Consider the following 17,834-nt stretch of genomic DNA (forward strand, 5'->3'; position numbering starts at 1 on the left):
GACAGAGCAGCTATTTTGAACGACATCCAGTGCTTTTGTTTCAGAGTGACTTTTACTCTGGTACCTTCAAGGTTTTTATGTAAGAGCTTCTTTTCTCTCAGATTCTCAGAACTGTTTATATCTCTCCCAGGGTAATGTTGCCAAGTATTATTGGAAAAGCCTTCCAAGTCTAAGATGGAAGCCTGGAGATGAGGGGTTGGTTCACTTTAATGAGCAGTATAGCCAAGTTGCACCCAATGGATCATAAATAAAATTGAGCCTATAGGATCCATTCCACATGACTTCAGGTCTTAGAAGTGAAAGGGGGCTCAGTGCTGCTGCAGTCTGGGAAATTGGGCAAGTTCATCTGCAGAAGTCATTGGCAATGGGTCAGAAGCAGAAATTGGGCTCACTTCCACAAGACTCTTTCAAAAACTCTAGAGGTGATATTATAGAAAGATGGCAATTGAATGTGGGCAGATCAAGTGACAGATTTCTGAAGATGAGGAGACCTGGGTATATTTATGGACATCAAGAAAGCAGGTAGCAAATGGGGAGAGACTAGGAACAAGTGAGAGAGTGGGGATACTAGAGGGCACCACATGCTGGAGAACTTGGAATATGGGATCGCATTTGCTTTGAGAGAACTTGGCCTTGACAAGAAGAAGATTCTCATGGGACATAGGGCTGACAGTGGAGGTAATAAGAAAAATGCATTGGGAGAGAGAAGTTGAGTAAGTGGGAATCAGAGTAAACTCCCAACAAATCCATTTTTTCAAGAAACTTTGAGTCAAATGCTAGCTGAGAGGATGCAGGCATGAGAAACCATGAGAAGCCTGAGGGAAAAAAATTTGGAATAACTCAGGTACAGTGTGAGATTTGGAATCTTGTAGGGAAGAGAAGGGTAATTGGTTGGTTGTTCTGAAGGTCCACTTCATATCAGAGAGAGGACACCATTTTATAATAGATCCAGCCAACAGGTTCATGATTTTATCCAGCTCCAATCAGTAGCATGTTTCCGGAGTGAATGGGGAGAATAATCCAAGACGGGATTGACAAATTGTATTTACAAATCAGACAAAGGATCAAGTTCCACAAGGATCACAGACAGTATAGAGTTGAATTGGTTCACAAAGGAGTTGAAATTGGGAAAGGAGAGGGAGTCACTAGTGGGATGGTGGCCTTGGAGAGAATAAAGCTGCACAATTGGTCCTCAATAACCACATCTTCAAATCCATTCTAGAATTTTCCAGAAAATCATGCTTACTAGACTCTACTTTTTTGACGCCATTATTCTCATTTAAAGGAATGCCCTTCTCTGGGAATGAGGCCATGCTTGAAGGCTCATCCTGCTTTAACTGCTAGAGCATTGTTCCCAAGTTCTCAAAATTGTCACGGGAAAGAACTCCATTGATGAGGATGATATGGGAATGGAAACTTCAAATTGTAGCCGGAAGGTTTCAGAAATTATAAGTGTAACAGGTACTGACCCCACCATCTTAGGGCCAATCTCTGGAGACCTCACTCTCAAGACTAATCTGAGAAATATATAACAGGTCAGGTCAATGGACATGGAAACGAATGGAGAGCCATCCTTAGCCTACCTAGGCAAGAAACTGGGTATCTTAGAGATCGGGGGAATCTCTACATGTGGCATTTGCGTGAGCCAGAGAAAGTTTTTGTCCCAGTTCCTCATGTGAGCTTATCACTGTGAAACTGTGTAGCACTGCTATACCACAGCACACAGTAGTACTGAGCCTCATCCTCAGGCTGGGCCCCCTTGATGGTGAGAGCAGTTTTGTCCCCAAGGAGGGACCCTGAGAACCGAGCAGGGACACCTGGTACAAGACTGCTGATGTCGTAAACGAGCCCCCTTAGGGACTGGCCAGATTTCTGCTGGACCCACGCTGGATAGTGCCCAGAGGTGACCGTCCCTGTGCTGGAGCTGCAGGTCAGGGTGACTGTCCCTCCTGGGATCACCGTCAGAGAAGGCTCCTGAGTCACCACAGGCTGAGCCCTGCTCCCTGAAACCAACAGCACAGACACATATATCAGAAATAGAAACATGCCCAGCCCATCCCTTTTTCTGCCCAAGAGCCCAGACAGTCTGGTCCCAACCTGTGCAGAGAGCTAGCAGCATGAAGAGAGGAATCAAGGCCATGGTGTCGATGCTCTGCTTCCTAGGGCCCAGAGCTCGGGCCGGGCTCCCTCTTATCCCCCAAGCCCACCCCCTCCTGGGAGGCTGGAACATTCCTTTATGCAAATAACTCTCTAAAGTGCCCTCGCTGGGGCCCTGGGCTGGGACTCCTGCTGGCTCTAGACTTCCTATAGAGACGGGTGGAGCAGACTGTGGTCTGGCCCTGAGGTTGCCCCCTGGCCCAGCCAGGACCCAGCTGCAGGGCAGAAGCTTCAGGAGCCTCAAAGCCCACTCTGCCTGTGGTTTCCTGATTTCCTGCTGTGATCAAGCCCTGCAACAATGTAGCCACGGTAGTCCCACAGCGACCCCTGCTGGACCCAAGCCGTCAAGACATTTCTTGTCAAAAACAAAACAAAACAAAAAAACAACAACCAGCAGCAAAACACTAAGGATACATAACTACAGGTATAAAACCCTTTGCTTCTCCCGCAATGGTGATGGAAAGAGAAGTAGTGTAAATGGTCACATTTCCGTGCTCAGAATTACCTCCAGCAAGGCCAGCTATCTTTCAAGACAAAGAATCATAAACATTCTTCTTTGGGGACCTTCTGATTGCTCTTCTCCATTATTCAGGTTCAGTGCAGCCCACCTTTAATTGGGAGTGAAAGAATCGTGGAATTTGAACGACCCACAGTACCCCATCTTGTGACTCAATTCTGAATCTAGGCCAATTTCTGTCTTGTGAGAAAGCTTTATTTAAATGTGGGAAGTGTGAGAAAACCATATTGCTTTGTTTGAAACTGTTCCTTCAGGCTGGGAAGCTGGACTACTTCTACCTGTTCCTTAGAAATCGTCCACCCGGTTCTGGTAAATTCACCTCCTTCATTCACTACAGGAGCTGGCCTCCAACAATAAAATGTTCCCCTAAATGAATGTAAACTGTTTGCATTTTTGTTTTTCTTCCCAGGTTATTTTTACCTTTGGAAACCAACTCTCCCTGTGCAACAAGAGAACTGTTCGGTTCTACACACATATATTATATGTAGGATATACTCTAACATATTTAACATGTATAAGACTTCCTGCCATCTAGGGGAGGGGATGGAGAGAGGGAAGGGAAAAGTTGGAACAGAAGTGAGTGCAGGGGATAATGCTGTAAAAAATTACCCAGGCATATGTCCTGTCAATAAAAAGTTATAATAATAAAAAAATAAAAAATAATAAAATGTTCCCTATCCATCCCCAGCTACTATCTTGATTTAAGCCAAAGGGTATCCTATGAAGTGATGTCAGTCAATCAATGAACACTTATCAAGCACTATCACACTGTGATTCACCCTTTGTTTCCCTGGAAGAAGGGCAAAAAGTACTCTCCTTTCAAGTACTCATGGTCTAATAGCAGAATCAGTAAGCAAATCACTACATTTAAGGAAAGAATATAAGGAATAAAGTAGAGATAAGCAGTAGAATTAGGGTACTAGCATTTAGGGTGATCAGGAAAGGCTTCTCCTCGAATGTAGTATTTGATTTCTGACTTGAGGAAAATCAGGAAAGCCAGGAAACAGATGGAGAGAAAGACTTCTATGCAGGAGACATAGCCACTAATAATGCCTAGAGTCCCAAAATGGAGTGTCTAATGTGAGCAACAGCAAGTGGAAGAAGGACAGTTTTGCTGAAGAACAGAATATAAGGGAGGAATGATGTGCAAGCAGAGTGAAGATGAAGAAGGAAAAGAGGTTATAGAGAGCTCTGAATGTCCATTAGAGGATTTTATTTTTAATTTTTGAGATGATAAAGAACCACTGGAGTTCACTGAATAGGGAGAAAGTTGCCATTGTCAGATCTGTACTTTAGGAAGATCGTTTTGACATTACGTGAAGGATAAAACCTTGACAGTCTCTAACAAAAGCAAAATATGGAAATAGATCAATCGAGAACTACAATTCCTTAAGAGAAAGGTTCATGCCAGGGAACCAAGCTCACCCTAATGAGCTTGATGGTCTATATTTAGTGCCACCCAAGCTCAAGACCAGTTCCTCTGAATTCAAGGGATCAGAGCTCCAGAGAGCATATGGGCACCTTCATTACATGCTGAGGGTGCTATGAGTCACACAAGAGCATCAGGGATCTTTCATTCCCCAGTAGCATGACCTCACTGGCATTCCCAACTATCTACTTCCTCGGACTTAGACTTGAGTAATCTAGGATCTAGGAATCAAGCCTTGGTAAAGTTGAGGTTGAGAGTGGGGAAGAGTATCATAATTTCAAGGCTCTGAGTCCCTCGGTGTAGGATTCCTTACCTGTCTCTGTGGCATTTCTAGCACATGGTTATGTCTCCAGAGTGGTGACTCCTGCTGATTCCACCAGAATTTTAGCGCTAAACCTGAGAGGGATCACAAGCTTCCCTTTGCACAATGTCCAGTCAAACTGCCCTTAGGGATTTTACTAAGGTGATACAGGGAGAGGGGATTTGACTACTGCCCACACCATACTTTCAAGGAACCGAGCCACAGGTAAAGGGTGGGTGAAAGATGCACCCCAAAGGTTTATAAGTAGCCTGGGTGGGTAAGCAGACAATTTTTAGGACACCTTTTCTGGCCTTCTCCTCGGACTCGGAGGACAGCGATCCTAAAAAGTCTGCTCAGCCACTGCTGGGGCTGTGGTATCTCACTGCTACTTCCAGTGAGAAGACAATGCTATGGCCTGGACCACCTGCATGCATGCTTGTGACTACAACTCCCGGTGTATCTACACCTGCTGCTTCATCACTCAGCCACCATCACAGGCCTTTAAGGTAGGTAGAAAAGGTAAAGTGGTATGGGTGATGTCTTTTGATTTGTGTGCAAATTGGATTTAAGCAAAGCAGAGCTGTGCAAAGTCCTCAGCCTCATTGTCTCCTCTGAGTCATCAAAGTCTTAAGTCAGCATGACAGCTGATGGCCTGGGATGCAGCCGATGACCTTGGCATCCTGAATGTCTGACCAAGCTCTCAGTGCTCCACAGTGCCTGCTCCAGCTGCCATTATGGGCACCGCAACAAATTGCTATCACCTGTGCTTTCTGTGGGGAAGTTGCCACATGATTGGGTAGCCATCCCCTTAAATCCCTGAAGAGATAGAGGCCTATGGGTCATCCTTAACCTGGTTTAACCTTTTGCTGAGACGATTTTTCCAGGGCGTAGTTACTGGTAAAGTAAAGTGTTGGGTGAGAGGTGGGTACTAAAGGCGAATGATTTGCCCTGAATTGGACTTGGCAAACCCTCCTACCCAATTGCTAGACCTCCATAAGCACCCCATAAATGCCTGTCCCAGAGTAGTGCTGCCACATATCACCAGAAAAGATTTCCAAGTCTAAGATCAAAGCCTGGAGAGGAGGGGTTGGCTCAAATCCCACTTGCACCCAGCAGAGAAATTCCTCAAGACTACTATGAGTCCTGAAGGGACTCCCACACTTGCTCCCACAATAGGGACATAACTGATTTTCTCACAGCAAATACTTTGTAAGTTCTTCCAAGAGATAAAAACACCAAACTGGAAAGGATGTCATTAGATCATGATTACAGTCAACATGGATCTCAGATTTCAGGGGTTGCTCTTCACATTTCTTTGGCCACTAAGTTCCATAAGACTAGAAGTCCACACATCCTTTCATCCCCCCAAACTAGTAGATACTCCCTAGCAAGTATTTTCTCATCAGGGTACCATAAGGTAAGTCTGAGGCTCTTTGAAATCTCCTGCTCTATTACTGTACATTATTATCTTATTTCTGTTTTCTTCTTCTATAAGCCTGCTCTCAGCTATGCTTAAGGCATTCTCCAAAGAAAGCTCAGAGGAAATAGCAACTCTTCCCCTGCAGCCTAGGAGAGCCTTTCTCCATTACTAATATCTTGTCCCCATATAATCAATAACCAATGGTGCTCTCCTTTTAAGGCATGCTTATAAATATGAAAACTAATTTTTCTCTTCTAGCTGTCTAACAAAATACAATTTGTTGCCATCCTCTGTGTATTGACCAGCCAATCTTTTCAGGGCAATTAATAAGAAGCAGGATGATCTTTAGTATCTGGTTCCTCAATTATGCATTACATCAATTCCACAGGAACAGAGGCTTCCTTAATTACTTAATGTTTCTGTGACTTATTCTTTAACGCAAATATTATTTTTTTAAAGATTATATTATTTCAGTTCTATTTTTGAGAATACATCCTACTTTTAATTTCCTCTTATCAGTTTTACTTTTTGTTAAATTGTGGGAAGGTGTTTAATGTTTCTGCTTCTGTGAATTTGTATCTGCATTCTTTATAAATTAGTACACCATCAGATTTTCCAAATTTGTCATTCACAGGTGATAAATACAGATACTTCTGTGATTTCTTTCCCATAAATAACAGAAATCTTTTGTTGCCTTTTTTTTTTAGGGATTTTGGTTGCATCTGAGTCTTTGTGATTCCTTGTGGGTTTTCTTGACAAAGATATTTTATTGGTTTTTCTCCTTCTCCAATTTATTTTACAGATGAGGAAATTGAGGCAAACAGAATTAATTGATTGACTTGTCCAGGATCATAAACCCAGTAAGTGTCTCAGGCCAGATTGGAAATCAGGCTTTCCTGACTCCCCACTTGGAGTTCTATCAAATTCACCACTTACATGATTTAAGAGAAACCTACATCATGAATGATTTCTCCTAAACCCCCTAAAATTCCATGTAGATCCTTAACATATTGTTTATCTTTCTGCTAGATTTATTTAGCTCTGAAATGGGTTAATTACAGTCTTCAACTATTATTGTTTATTGCCTGATCATCTCTAATACAATTAGCTTTGCTTTTAGGTAGTAAGATACTATGACACTTGGCATATATATATGTTCAGTCTTGATATTGTTTCCTTATATAAGCTGAATTTACAAATAATGCTTTAATTTTTCATCTTTATTCACTGCATTTTGATTGTTGCCTTTAAAAAATTATGTTGCCTTTTTATTCAATTGAGGCATAATACATTTTACTTGAACCCCTCATTGTAACTCTATGTAAATCTTTATTTCTTTTTCATTGCAAAAATACATATTGTTGGGTTTTGCCTTCTACTCCATCCAGCCCCACTCCTTTATTACATGGGCTCTTCATCCATTTATCCCCAAATGTCCCATTTATACCTTCTCACTTTCCAGATGTGGGCAAGGATTAGGACAAGGAGCATCTGGGCCCCTAAAGGATGCTTATCCCATAAGCACTGGAAGAAAAAAAAGTGCAAAGGAAATGCTGAGTTTGGGGAATTATCTTCTGGCTTTTCACCAATTATGGAGATTTGGGACAACTCCAAGTTTTTTGTACCTGCCTCATTCCAAAATGACTGCTTCCCTAAAACTAGTTGCTACAAAATTCCCTTGTAATGAGGTGCCCCTGCTTTATCCAGCAAAAGGCAAGAAACTCCATCCTCCCAGAGAAGGGAGAAGGAGCCAACCTTGTGTCCAATCCACTTATGGGCCATCTTTGCCACAACTTTGTTCCCCTGAGCTAGTTGGTCACTGGGACTCAAATCTCATCCCCTCTTCTTCTCACTCTCTTGGGGTGGAATGTATACTCCCCTGCTCCCTGGGCTAACTGCGGGCTGACACTGAAGATAAGCAAGGAATCAGGCAAATGTTGAAGTCAGTTTTGTCACAGAAGACAGAAGAGATAGCTCGATGCCTCCAGAACTTGTTCGGATCCAATTGGAGTTTACAAAGGATGGGGAGATGGACTGGGGAATGAGAAAGAAACCAAATAGCCAAGGAGACATGGAAGAAAAGTGAGAGAGTGAGGATGGCAGAGGGTACAAGCTGCTGGGAAATATTGAATGGAACAAAATCACCTGTGCCTTTAAAGGTTTCTTTCTCATTAAGGACAAAGGCAACCTCATTATAGGAGAAAGCAGAGACAGGGACAAAAGACATCTGGGAGATGTAAGTATAGGAGAGAATAAGAGGGAGCTCTTGTCAAATGTTTCAGTGCTTTCAGTGAAGGTTGAGACAAAGTAGTCACCTGAGAGATTAGGGGAATAGGGAGATATGGGAGGTTTGAGGAGAAAGGAAAGAGGAACAGCCACTATGGTGAGTGATATTTTGAATGGTCTGGGGAGGATCAGAGTTGAATTTGCCCCAGTGAGGATCCATTTGCCATCAGAGAATATCATTTTAGAATCAACCAGGTCAGCTCAGTTTCATGATATTCTGTAGATACATTTGTTGACAACATATGAATAGGAGCAGAAGCAGAGAATGGTGGGAATCCTCCACATCTGGCCTTTGGTCATTGTGACCATTGGTGGAGACAAAGGGCAAGGGAATCAAGGTAGAGGAATAATTTGGAAAATACCCAGGAGTTAAGATAGGAAAGAGAAGAGCATCCACAACAGAGATAATGACCTTACAAAGAAGACAGGGCAGGCTGGGAGGTCATCAGCCATTCTTTAGTGATCCATTCAGGAGATTTCCTCAGAATCAGTTTTGTCAGATTGCACATGTATAACCTATATCAAATTGCTTTCTGTCTCAGGGAAGGGTGGAGATGGGAAAGGAGGGAGAAAACTTGGGATTTGTGGTTTTAAGAAATCAACATTAAAATTATTTTGTGTAGGGGAAGGAATAAAATATTATTTTTTAAAAATCTGCATTCCAGATACTCTTTCCTGGGAAGGAAGACGTGTTTGAATTCTCCTCCAGATCTAGATCACTCATCCATTGGTTTCCTAGCTTTCAAGGTCCTGGCAACATCCCTGGAAAGAGCAGCATGGCTCTGGCTGGCTTCCAAAGGGAGTGCCTGGAATGTCTTGGACTGGATGGTTTCAGAAACCCTCTGTAGGTACAAGGTCTGCCCTCTCACCACCAGGTCTGCATCCATAGAGGGCGCACTCTCAGGCCGGACCTGGGAAATACACCCCATCAGGTAAGAGGACAGCTAAGTGAATGCAGGACCATCCTTAGACTGGCCCTGAAACTGGGCTTCCCAGACACCTTTGAGTAGCCTCCTATCTGGGGCCAGGCATCTGCAGAAGGTTTTTGTCTCAGTTCCCCATCTGAGTCTGTCACTGTGAGGCTGACTTGAACCGCTGTACCACAAGTTACAGTAATAGTGAGCCTCATCCTCAGGCTGGGCCCCCTTGATGGTGAGAGCAGCTTTGTCCCCAAGGAGGGACCCTGAGAACCGGGCAGGGACACCTGATACAAGATTGTTGGTATCATAAATGAGCCCCCTGGGGGACTGGCCAGATTTCTGCTGGATCCATGCTGGATAGTGCCCAGAGGTGACCGCCCCTGTGCTGGAGCTGCAGGTCAGGGTGACCGTCCCTCCTGGGATCACGGTCAGAGAAGGCTCCTGAGTCACCACAGGCTGAGCTCTGCTCCCTGAAACCAACAGCACAGACACATATATCAGAAACAGGGACCAGGTTCCCAACTATGAAGCTCACCCCTTCTTTTCCCCCTAAAGCCCAGAGAATCTGGCCCCAACCTGTGCAAAGGACGAGCAGGATGAAGAGAGGGATCAAGGCCATGGTGTCGATGCTCTGCTTCCTAGGGCCCAGAGCTCGGGCCCAGCTCCCTCTTATCCCCCAACCCCACCCCCTCCTGGGAGACTGGAACATTCCTTTATGCAAATAACTCAAAAGTGCCCTCGCTGGGGCCCTGAGTGGGGACTCCTGCTGGCTCTAGTTAATGCTGGGACGGCTGGGACAGCCCTGGCTCTGAGGTTACCCCCCCCCCAGGACCCAGCTGCAGGAAAGCCCTCAAAGCCCACTCTGCCTGTGGTTTCTCTGCTGTGATCATGCCCTGCAACAATGTAGCCATGATAGTCCCACAGCGACCCCTGCTGGAGCCAAGCCCCCTGAGCCATCTCTTGTTACTCAGAGAATACTAAGACTGGAGTATTTTTAGCAGCCAGCTGAACGGGCCAGTCATTTGTTTCATGGCTCCTTCTCTTTGGCCTGTGGCCTTGGGATCCCAGCCTCCTGACACAGTTCTTGAGACCAGCCCAGCCAGCCAGCTGATCAGAGCCCAGGGCCATCCATCCGGTGTCAGCTACAAACCATTCCTGACCAATATTTCTTCATCTCAAAATTGTTTGGTTTTTAAATGCTGGAGAAAATGAGGCAAGATAGAGATTAGAGAGATTTTTTTGAAAGGGAGACATTTACTGGGACCAAATGGATCCATGGTTTGGTCCCAGGGCTGAATGAGACTATCGTCTCCAAGAATCCAGCATCCAGCAGCCCATGCCAGTTCTCATTGACATATTTATACACAGTAGCTAAACAAAGGCAGGGAATGGAGTCCAAACTCTGGTGAGCTGGAATCTCCAGGCAGGAACCAGCAACTCGGCTGTGACAGGTTGGGAGGTAGGACCATAAATTCTAACAAGCTGAAGGTTAAGAAAATGTCTGGCAAGAGACAAAATGTCTGGATTCCCCCTTTCTGAGTTTACACAGTGACAATTTATAACCTTAGAGCAAATAGTCCTGAGTTATACCAGTCTTAATGCACTGGAGGGGGATTTGCAACTAAAGGGATTGAGGCAGAACAATTAAGAAAACCAAGGAAGGATAACTTAGGGAAACCAGGGCAGAACAATTAAGGAAACTGAGGCAGAACCAATTAGGAAAACTGAGTCAGGACAATAAAAGAGAACTGTGGCACAACAGTTTTAGCATCTTGTCACAGCATAAATTCTTCTCCTGGTTCTGTTCACATCACTCTGCATCATTTCATACAAGTTTTCCTTCCAAGGTTTCTCTGAAACTGCCCCTTTCCTACTTCTTACAGAACAATTGTACTCTATCACATTAATACGTTCATCAATCCATTCTTCCAGTCCATCAATCCACTCTCCTCAGGCTCTGACTCCTGACCATCCCTAAAACAGCTATAAATAATTTTGTAAATTCTTATTTAGAATTTATTTTTCTTAGGACTCATGCCACCCTTAATCTATCCTCATCCTCCCCTCTCTCCTTTGTCTCCTATTTCCCTTTAGAAGGAAATGGATTTCACTGGGACAGAGAAGGGGCCAAGGTCATGGGGTAAGAGCTGAGTTTGGAGACCCAACCTAGTTATTCACAGCTGCTTTTGTGTATTCTTCTTCTGGGCAGTCATCCTCTGTCCCTTTTTTTTTTATGCTGTTTCTTGAATACCCCGACCTTTTAATTTTTTTTTTAACCTTCTGGATGCTGGACACTTATTCTCTGTAATCTGGAATCTCTGGGTTTTGACTAAGATGTGACTGAGAGTTTTCATTTGGGGGTTTCTGTGGTGTTCTCTTCTTTTATATAATATAATCGTTCTCTCTGGGAGCAGGTTTCTTGGGGAGGTTTTCTGGAGGCAGCCTTAGTTTCGGTTCAGAGTAATAATCACTTCAAATACAGCCAGCTGATAAAATCCAAACATTTATTTCTTATCTCTTTCCAAGCCCGGTTAGCTTTCTTAGAGGCCTCTCTCTCTCCTTGGTTCTAAGAGCTCTTGCAGCTTTGTCCTTTGCTTCTGCCTCTGCTTTCTTCAGCCTCCAGCCAGCACAAAGGTGGAAGATGGAATGAATCTGACTCTACCTCTGAGAGTGGGCTTGTGGGCTTCTGTGTCTCCCAGAGTCTCTGCCAGCTTCAGCTTCTCTTCTTCCAAATATCTCCAGCCAGCACCAAGGTGAAAGTTGAAATGAATCTGTCTTGCCTCCGAGAGAGGGCTTCTGGCTCTCAATCTCCCAGAATGCTCTGTGTCTATCCCAAAGTGCCTTTTGGCCCTGAGAGCTTCTTGCTTCTATGAGCTCTCTAAAGGTGTGAACACAAGTATTCTTTCTATCACTTCCACTTAGTACCTTGTTTCAAGTTCTGACCCATAACATCTCCTTGTAAGATCAGATCAATCATACTGAACCATGCTAAATTAGATCATTATTGTGTCTATCAACTCTAATGAGTTTACACTTTGTAAGGATTCCAACAGGTTTCTTTCTGAAAGTAAATGGTGGATCCTTTCTATTTTCCCTATACCCTCTTGTTCTCAAAGATCCAGACAGATGTTTGATCTGTAATATTTAATAATATTTAATATTTAAGCTCTTATTTAATCTTGGTTTGCAGGTAGCACAAGAATGTTTAATTTCCCCCCCTCAATATTTTCTGCATCCATTATTTTTATTAAGAGATATAAATATTCATTAATTTTTTCAGTCCTTTAATTTTGCTTCATTATTGCTTAATGTCTCATGGCATCATTGCTTTTACTGTGTTGGTTCCATTTTTCACTGAGTTTGTTGCTTAGCAAATGTTTTGTTTCTGTTGATTCTCATTGAAATTCTCTTTTCTGTAGTACAGTATGAGAAGTATGAGAAGTTAGAGTTCCACAGATCTTATTAGAACAAGATAAGGGAAGGAAGAGGTGAAATATCTTGTTAGGATGTCTCTGAATGAGTAAACTGTGAAAACTATCTCACAAGATGAAGCCAGTGTTCTAAGAATTGAGGGAAGGTCAAATGTTATCTGTGCCCCAGGCTCAAGTCTCTTGCTCCAGCAAAGGATGGGATCACATAGGTCTTTTCTTTGTGAGATTAAATTAGGGCCATCTTGGCATTGATACTCCCATATAAGGTAATTTAGTAATCCTAAATGGTTCGGTGAGAAGTTTTTCCTCATTTATGATTTAGAAGATGACATCATTTCTCCTGACTAATCAGGGCACAGGTCCAGTCTATGGGGAATGTTGGCCCAGATCGCTATAAAAACCTGGTCTATTAACTGTGCCCAACTTTCCCTGTCTGACTGCTTGTTGGGAGAGAGACGCCCTTTCTCAGGAGATTGTAATAAAATTCCTTTCTGCTTTTACCTTGAAAAATTTCCCTGATTTATTTGATTTAGTTGAGCCAGTGGTCTTTGCCCCACACATCTCCCATCACCTGTGAGTTGAGGAACTTTTTAAACTACTAAGTTTCTAACCAAGGGGACTTAGGGATAAACTGATCCAAACCAGCTACAGTCAGTGACAAGGCTAAAAGCTTTTTCAGGGGATTATAATCCAAGATAATGACTATTTGGATGGCAAATCTGACCAATTATAATTTTGATTACAATGCAACCTAATAACTATTCAATAGGAAATGTAACAAATTGTAAACAACCTAATGACTATTCAGATAGGAAATGTAACAAATTGTAACCAATCTAATAAGCATTCAGATAATAAATGTAACAAATTATACCCAATCTAATAACATTCAAATAGTAAATGTGACCAATTGTATCCAACCTAATAACATTCATATAGTAAATGTGACCAGTTGTAACCAACTCTGACCATAATTCTGACCAATGTAAACCTTAAAGGAAGGGAGGAAAGAACCAAGCTACCAGTATAAGGTTTGCTCCCTGGGAAATATTTGGTGTTTCTTATTTATGAGTGTACCTGCTTCTCATGAATCACTGAATCTTCTCTGACTTTAAAGAGCATTGATTGTAATATTACTCCTGGACCCAGAAAACTGAAACCCACAAGGACAGCAAGGAATAATCAAGAGCAGAGACTATCTTACCCCAAAGGATGTAAGCTTCTTGGGGGTGGGGACTGACTTTTATAATCAAGAGTGTGGCCTGAGATCTGAAAACAATCTTTTGTTCTTTGCCCTTAGCCCTCCTTTGTTTCCTTCTCCCACTTCTAAAATGGAAGCTCCTTTGGAGCAGGGACAGGCTATGTAATGAGGACTGGAGATTCATGTCATGGAAGACCCAATGGATGGGGAATTAAGAGAGGGACTCGGGCTTCAGGATAGGAAATAAAATGCCACCCTTGGAGTTTGAAAAGGGGCATCTACTCACCTAGGCACCTGTTCTTGCAAGAATGTAAAATAAATCTTTCCTGCATTCATCAATGACTTAGTGGAGGTCTTGATAAGATATTTTGTTTCTTAAATCATTTATCTCAATTTGTAAGTGAAATTATAGAAGAAAACAGTCTTTTGCCAGCAAGCTCTTCATACAGGATGTGTTTTTTTTCCCCTCAGCTTCCAGCATTAAAGTTTTCCTCCATTCAGATCCATTCAGATCAGTAAAAAAAAAAAAAAAAAAAGTTTTCCTCTACTCAGCCTGTTATCATCTGAGCTAAGCCCAGGCTGCTTCTCTGGTGTAGGAAATTTTGAAACTTTCATCCAGCTTCTCAGCAACTCAGCCTCTGAAACCAGCCTTCTCCCATCAGCTTCTATCCTCAGTTTTGCTTGTCTGTTTATCAGGTTTCTCATAGTGCTTCTCCAACTTGGACTTTTCAATGACTTCTGACTGAAATTAGTGCTTCTCTGTCTATAGTGCCCCACATATATCTTGGACTGAGAAGCCCCAAATCCTTATTTCTGTCAGTGACTGTGCAATCTTCCCACAAATCATCAAACACTTCTTTCATTCTATTTCCCCACTCATTCCAGTTTCCCACTGATATGTTATTGATGAGGTGTAGAGTGGTCTAGATTTCTGGTGGTCTAGTGGTTAGTGGCTATAAGAGAATTATTAAGAATCCCCATTGAATCGGCCACGGGTTCTAGAAGTGAAAGAATTCACTCACTCCAGTGAATATTAGTTGCAAAATACAAGTTTAGTGTTGGATAGGAATCAGTTTGCCAGGAGACTGAATTCTATAGTGGCAGATCTATGGGAAATGGAGTTTTGCACTGAGAATGCGGATCTCAGTGGGCAGAAAGTTCTGGCAGCTGAATGAGCCATCGAGGTCCATCTGCAAAGACTTTAGTTGATGGAAGCTTATTATATTGGCTATCTTAGTGCGGGGTTGGGAAGCCCAAGCTAGGTGGCCTAAGCAAGTCAGAATGAGGGCTGGGACAACTGGGGCAGATCAGAACCAGTGGGAGCTAGGAGAGCCTAAGTTGGCTCAGACCTAGTGGGGGCTAGGACAAGTCTGGATCTCCTATTGGAATTCAAAGGGATGCTTTTTGACCAGAATTCCTGAATCAAAGGCTCTGGCTTCCTGGACTGGGGAGGATATGCCTCAGACAGGAGGGGCTGGGAATCTGAAAGGAATCACAGATCAATAGGAAATACAGTTTCTTAAAGGGACCATAACCTGCTTTATTATGAAGCCATGAAAAAAGTGATACTCAAACTAGCTTCTGAGAATCAAGACAGAGCAGCTATTTTGAACGACATCCAGTGCTTTTGTTTCAGAGTGACTTTTACTCTGGTACCTTCAAGGTTTTTATGTAAGAGCTTCTTTTCTCTCAGATTCTCAGAACTGTTTATATCTCTCCCAGGGTAATGTTGCCAAGTATTATTGGAAAAGCCTTCCAAGTCTAAGATGGAAGCCTGGAGATGAGGGGTTGGTTCACTTTAATGAGCAGTATAGCCAAGTTGCACCCAATGGATCATAAATAAAATTGAGCCTATAGGATCCATTCCACATGACTTCAGGTCTTAGAAGTGAAAGGGGGCTCAGTGCTGCTGCAGTCTGGGAAATTGGGCAAGTTCATCTGCAGAAGTCATTGGCAATGGGTCAGAAGCAGAAATTGGGCTCACTTCCACAAGACTCTTTCAAGAAAACTCTAGAGGTGATATTATAGAAAGATGGCAATTGAATGTGGGCAGATCAAGTGACAGATTTCTGAAGATGAGGAGACCTGGGTATATTTATGGACATCAAGGAAGCAGGTAGCAAATGGGGAGAGACTAGGAACAAGTGAGAGAGTGGGGATACTAGAGGGCACCACATGCTGGAGAACTTGGAATATGGGATCGCATTTGCTTTGAGAGAACTTGGCCTTGACAAGGAGAAGATTCTCATGGGACATAGGGCTGACAGTGGAGGTAATAAGAAAAATGCATTGGGAGAGAGAAGTTGAGTAAGTGGGAATCAGAGTAAACTCCCAACAAATCCATTTTTTCAAGAAACTTTGAGTCAAATGCTAGCTGAGAGGATGCAGGCATGAGAAACCATGAGAAGCCTGAGGGAAAAAAATTTGGAATAACTCAGGTACAGTGTGAGATTTGGAATCTTGTAGGGAAGAGAAGGGTAATTGGTTGGTTGTTCTGAAGGTCCACTTCATATCAGAGAGAGGACACCATTTTATAATAGATCCAGCCAACAGGTTCATGATTTTATCCAGCTCCAATCAGTAGCATGTTTCCGGAGTGAATGGGGAGAATAATCCAAGACGGGATTGACAAATTGTGTTTACAAATCAGACAAAGGATCAAGTTCCACAAGGATCACAGACAGTATAGAGTTGAATTGGTTCACAAAGGAGTTGAAATTGGGAAAGGAGAGGGAGTCACTAGTGGGATGGTGGCCTTGGAGAGAATAAAGCTGCACAATTGGTCCTCAATAACCACATCTTCAAATCCATTCTAGAATTTTACAGAAAATCATGCTGACTAGATTCTACTTTTTTGATGCCATTATTCTCATTTAAAGGAATGCCCTTCTCTGGGAATGAGGCCATGCTTGAAGGCTCATCCTGCTTTAACTGCTAGTGCATTGTTCCCAAGTTCTCAAAATTGTCATGGGAAAGAACTCCATTGATGAGGATGATATGGGAATGGAAACTTCAAATTGTAGCCGGAAGGTTTCAGAAATTATAAGTGTAACAGGTACTGACCCCACCATCTTAGGGCCAATCTCTGGAGACCTCACTCTCAAGACTAATCTGAGAAATATATAACAGGTCAGGTCAATGGACATGGAAACGAATGGAGAGCCATCCTTAGCCTACCTAGGCAAGAAACTGGGTATCTTAGAGATCGGGGGAATCTCTACATGTGACATTTGCGTGAGCCAGAGAAAGTTTTTGTCCCAGTTCCTCATGTGAGCTTATCACTGTGAAACTGTGTAGCACTGCTATACCACAGCACACAGTAGTAGTGAGCCTCATCCTCAGGCTGGGCCCCCTTGATGGTGAGGGCAGCTTTGTCCCCAAGGAGGGACCCTGAGAACCGAGCAGGGACACCTGGTACAAGACTGCTGGTGTGGTAAATGAGCCCCATGGGGGATTGACCAGATTTCTGCTGGATCCACGCTGGATAGTGCCCAGAGGTGACCGCCCCTGTGCTGGAGCTGCAGGTCAGGGTGACTGTTCCTCCTGGGATCACCGTCAGAGAAGGCTCCTGAGTCACCACAGGCTGAGCCCTGCTCCCTGAAACCAACAGCACAGACACATATATCAGAAATAGAAACATGCCCAGCTCATCCCTTTTTCTGCCCAAGAGCCCAGACAGTCTGGTCCCAACCTGTGCAGAGAGCGAGCAGGATGAAGAGAGAAATCAAGGCCATGGTGTCGATGCTCTGCTTCCTAGGGCCCAGAGCTCGGGCCCGGCTCCCTCTTATCCCCCAACCCCACCCCCTCCTGGGAGGCTAGAACATTCCTTTATGCAAATAACTCTCTAAAGTGCCCTCGCTGGGGCCCTGGGCTGGGACTCCTGCTGGCTCTCGAGTTCCTATAGAGACGGGTGGAGCAGACTGTGGTCTGGCCCTGAGGTTGCCCCTGGCCCAGCCAGGACCCAGCTGCAGGGCAGAAGCTTCAGGAGCCTCAAAGCCCACTCTGCCTGTGGTTTCCTGATTTCCTGCTGTGATCAAGCCCTGCAACAATGTAGCCACGGTAGTCCCACAGCGACCCCTGCTGGACCCAAGCCGTCAAGACATTTCTTGTCAAAAACAAAACAAAACAAAACAAAAAAACAACCAGCAGCAAAACACTAAGGATACATAACT

General features: G+C 43.6%; 1 protein-coding gene and 1 gene segment (V, D, J or C); both read right to left on the minus strand.

Annotated features, from left to right (window-relative positions):
• Positions 1-1,577: 1,577 nt before the first annotated feature.
• LOC127545878 (immunoglobulin lambda variable 7-46-like) lies at positions 1,578-2,191 on the minus strand. The segment is given in 2 exon segments: positions 1,578-2,003; positions 2,098-2,191. Coding segments are annotated over 2 exon segments (375 nt in total).
• Positions 2,192-9,054: 6,863 nt separating this feature from the next.
• On the minus strand, positions 9,055-17,430 carry LOC127549161 (immunoglobulin lambda-1 light chain-like). Its single transcript, XM_051976999.1, has 3 exons — positions 17,354-17,430; positions 16,966-17,259; positions 9,055-9,500 (listed from the first exon to the last, which is right to left on the minus strand). The coding sequence occupies exons 1-3, from the start codon at positions 17,394-17,396 to the stop codon at positions 9,055-9,057; spliced, it is 783 nt and encodes a 260-aa protein (XP_051832959.1). The 5' UTR covers positions 17,397-17,430.
• Positions 17,431-17,834: the final 404 nt, after the last annotated feature.

The sequence above is a fragment of the Antechinus flavipes genome, chromosome 1 (genome assembly GCF_016432865.1).
Source record: "Antechinus flavipes isolate AdamAnt ecotype Samford, QLD, Australia chromosome 1, AdamAnt_v2, whole genome shotgun sequence".
Lineage (NCBI taxonomy): Eukaryota > Metazoa > Chordata > Mammalia > Dasyuromorphia > Dasyuridae > Antechinus > Antechinus flavipes.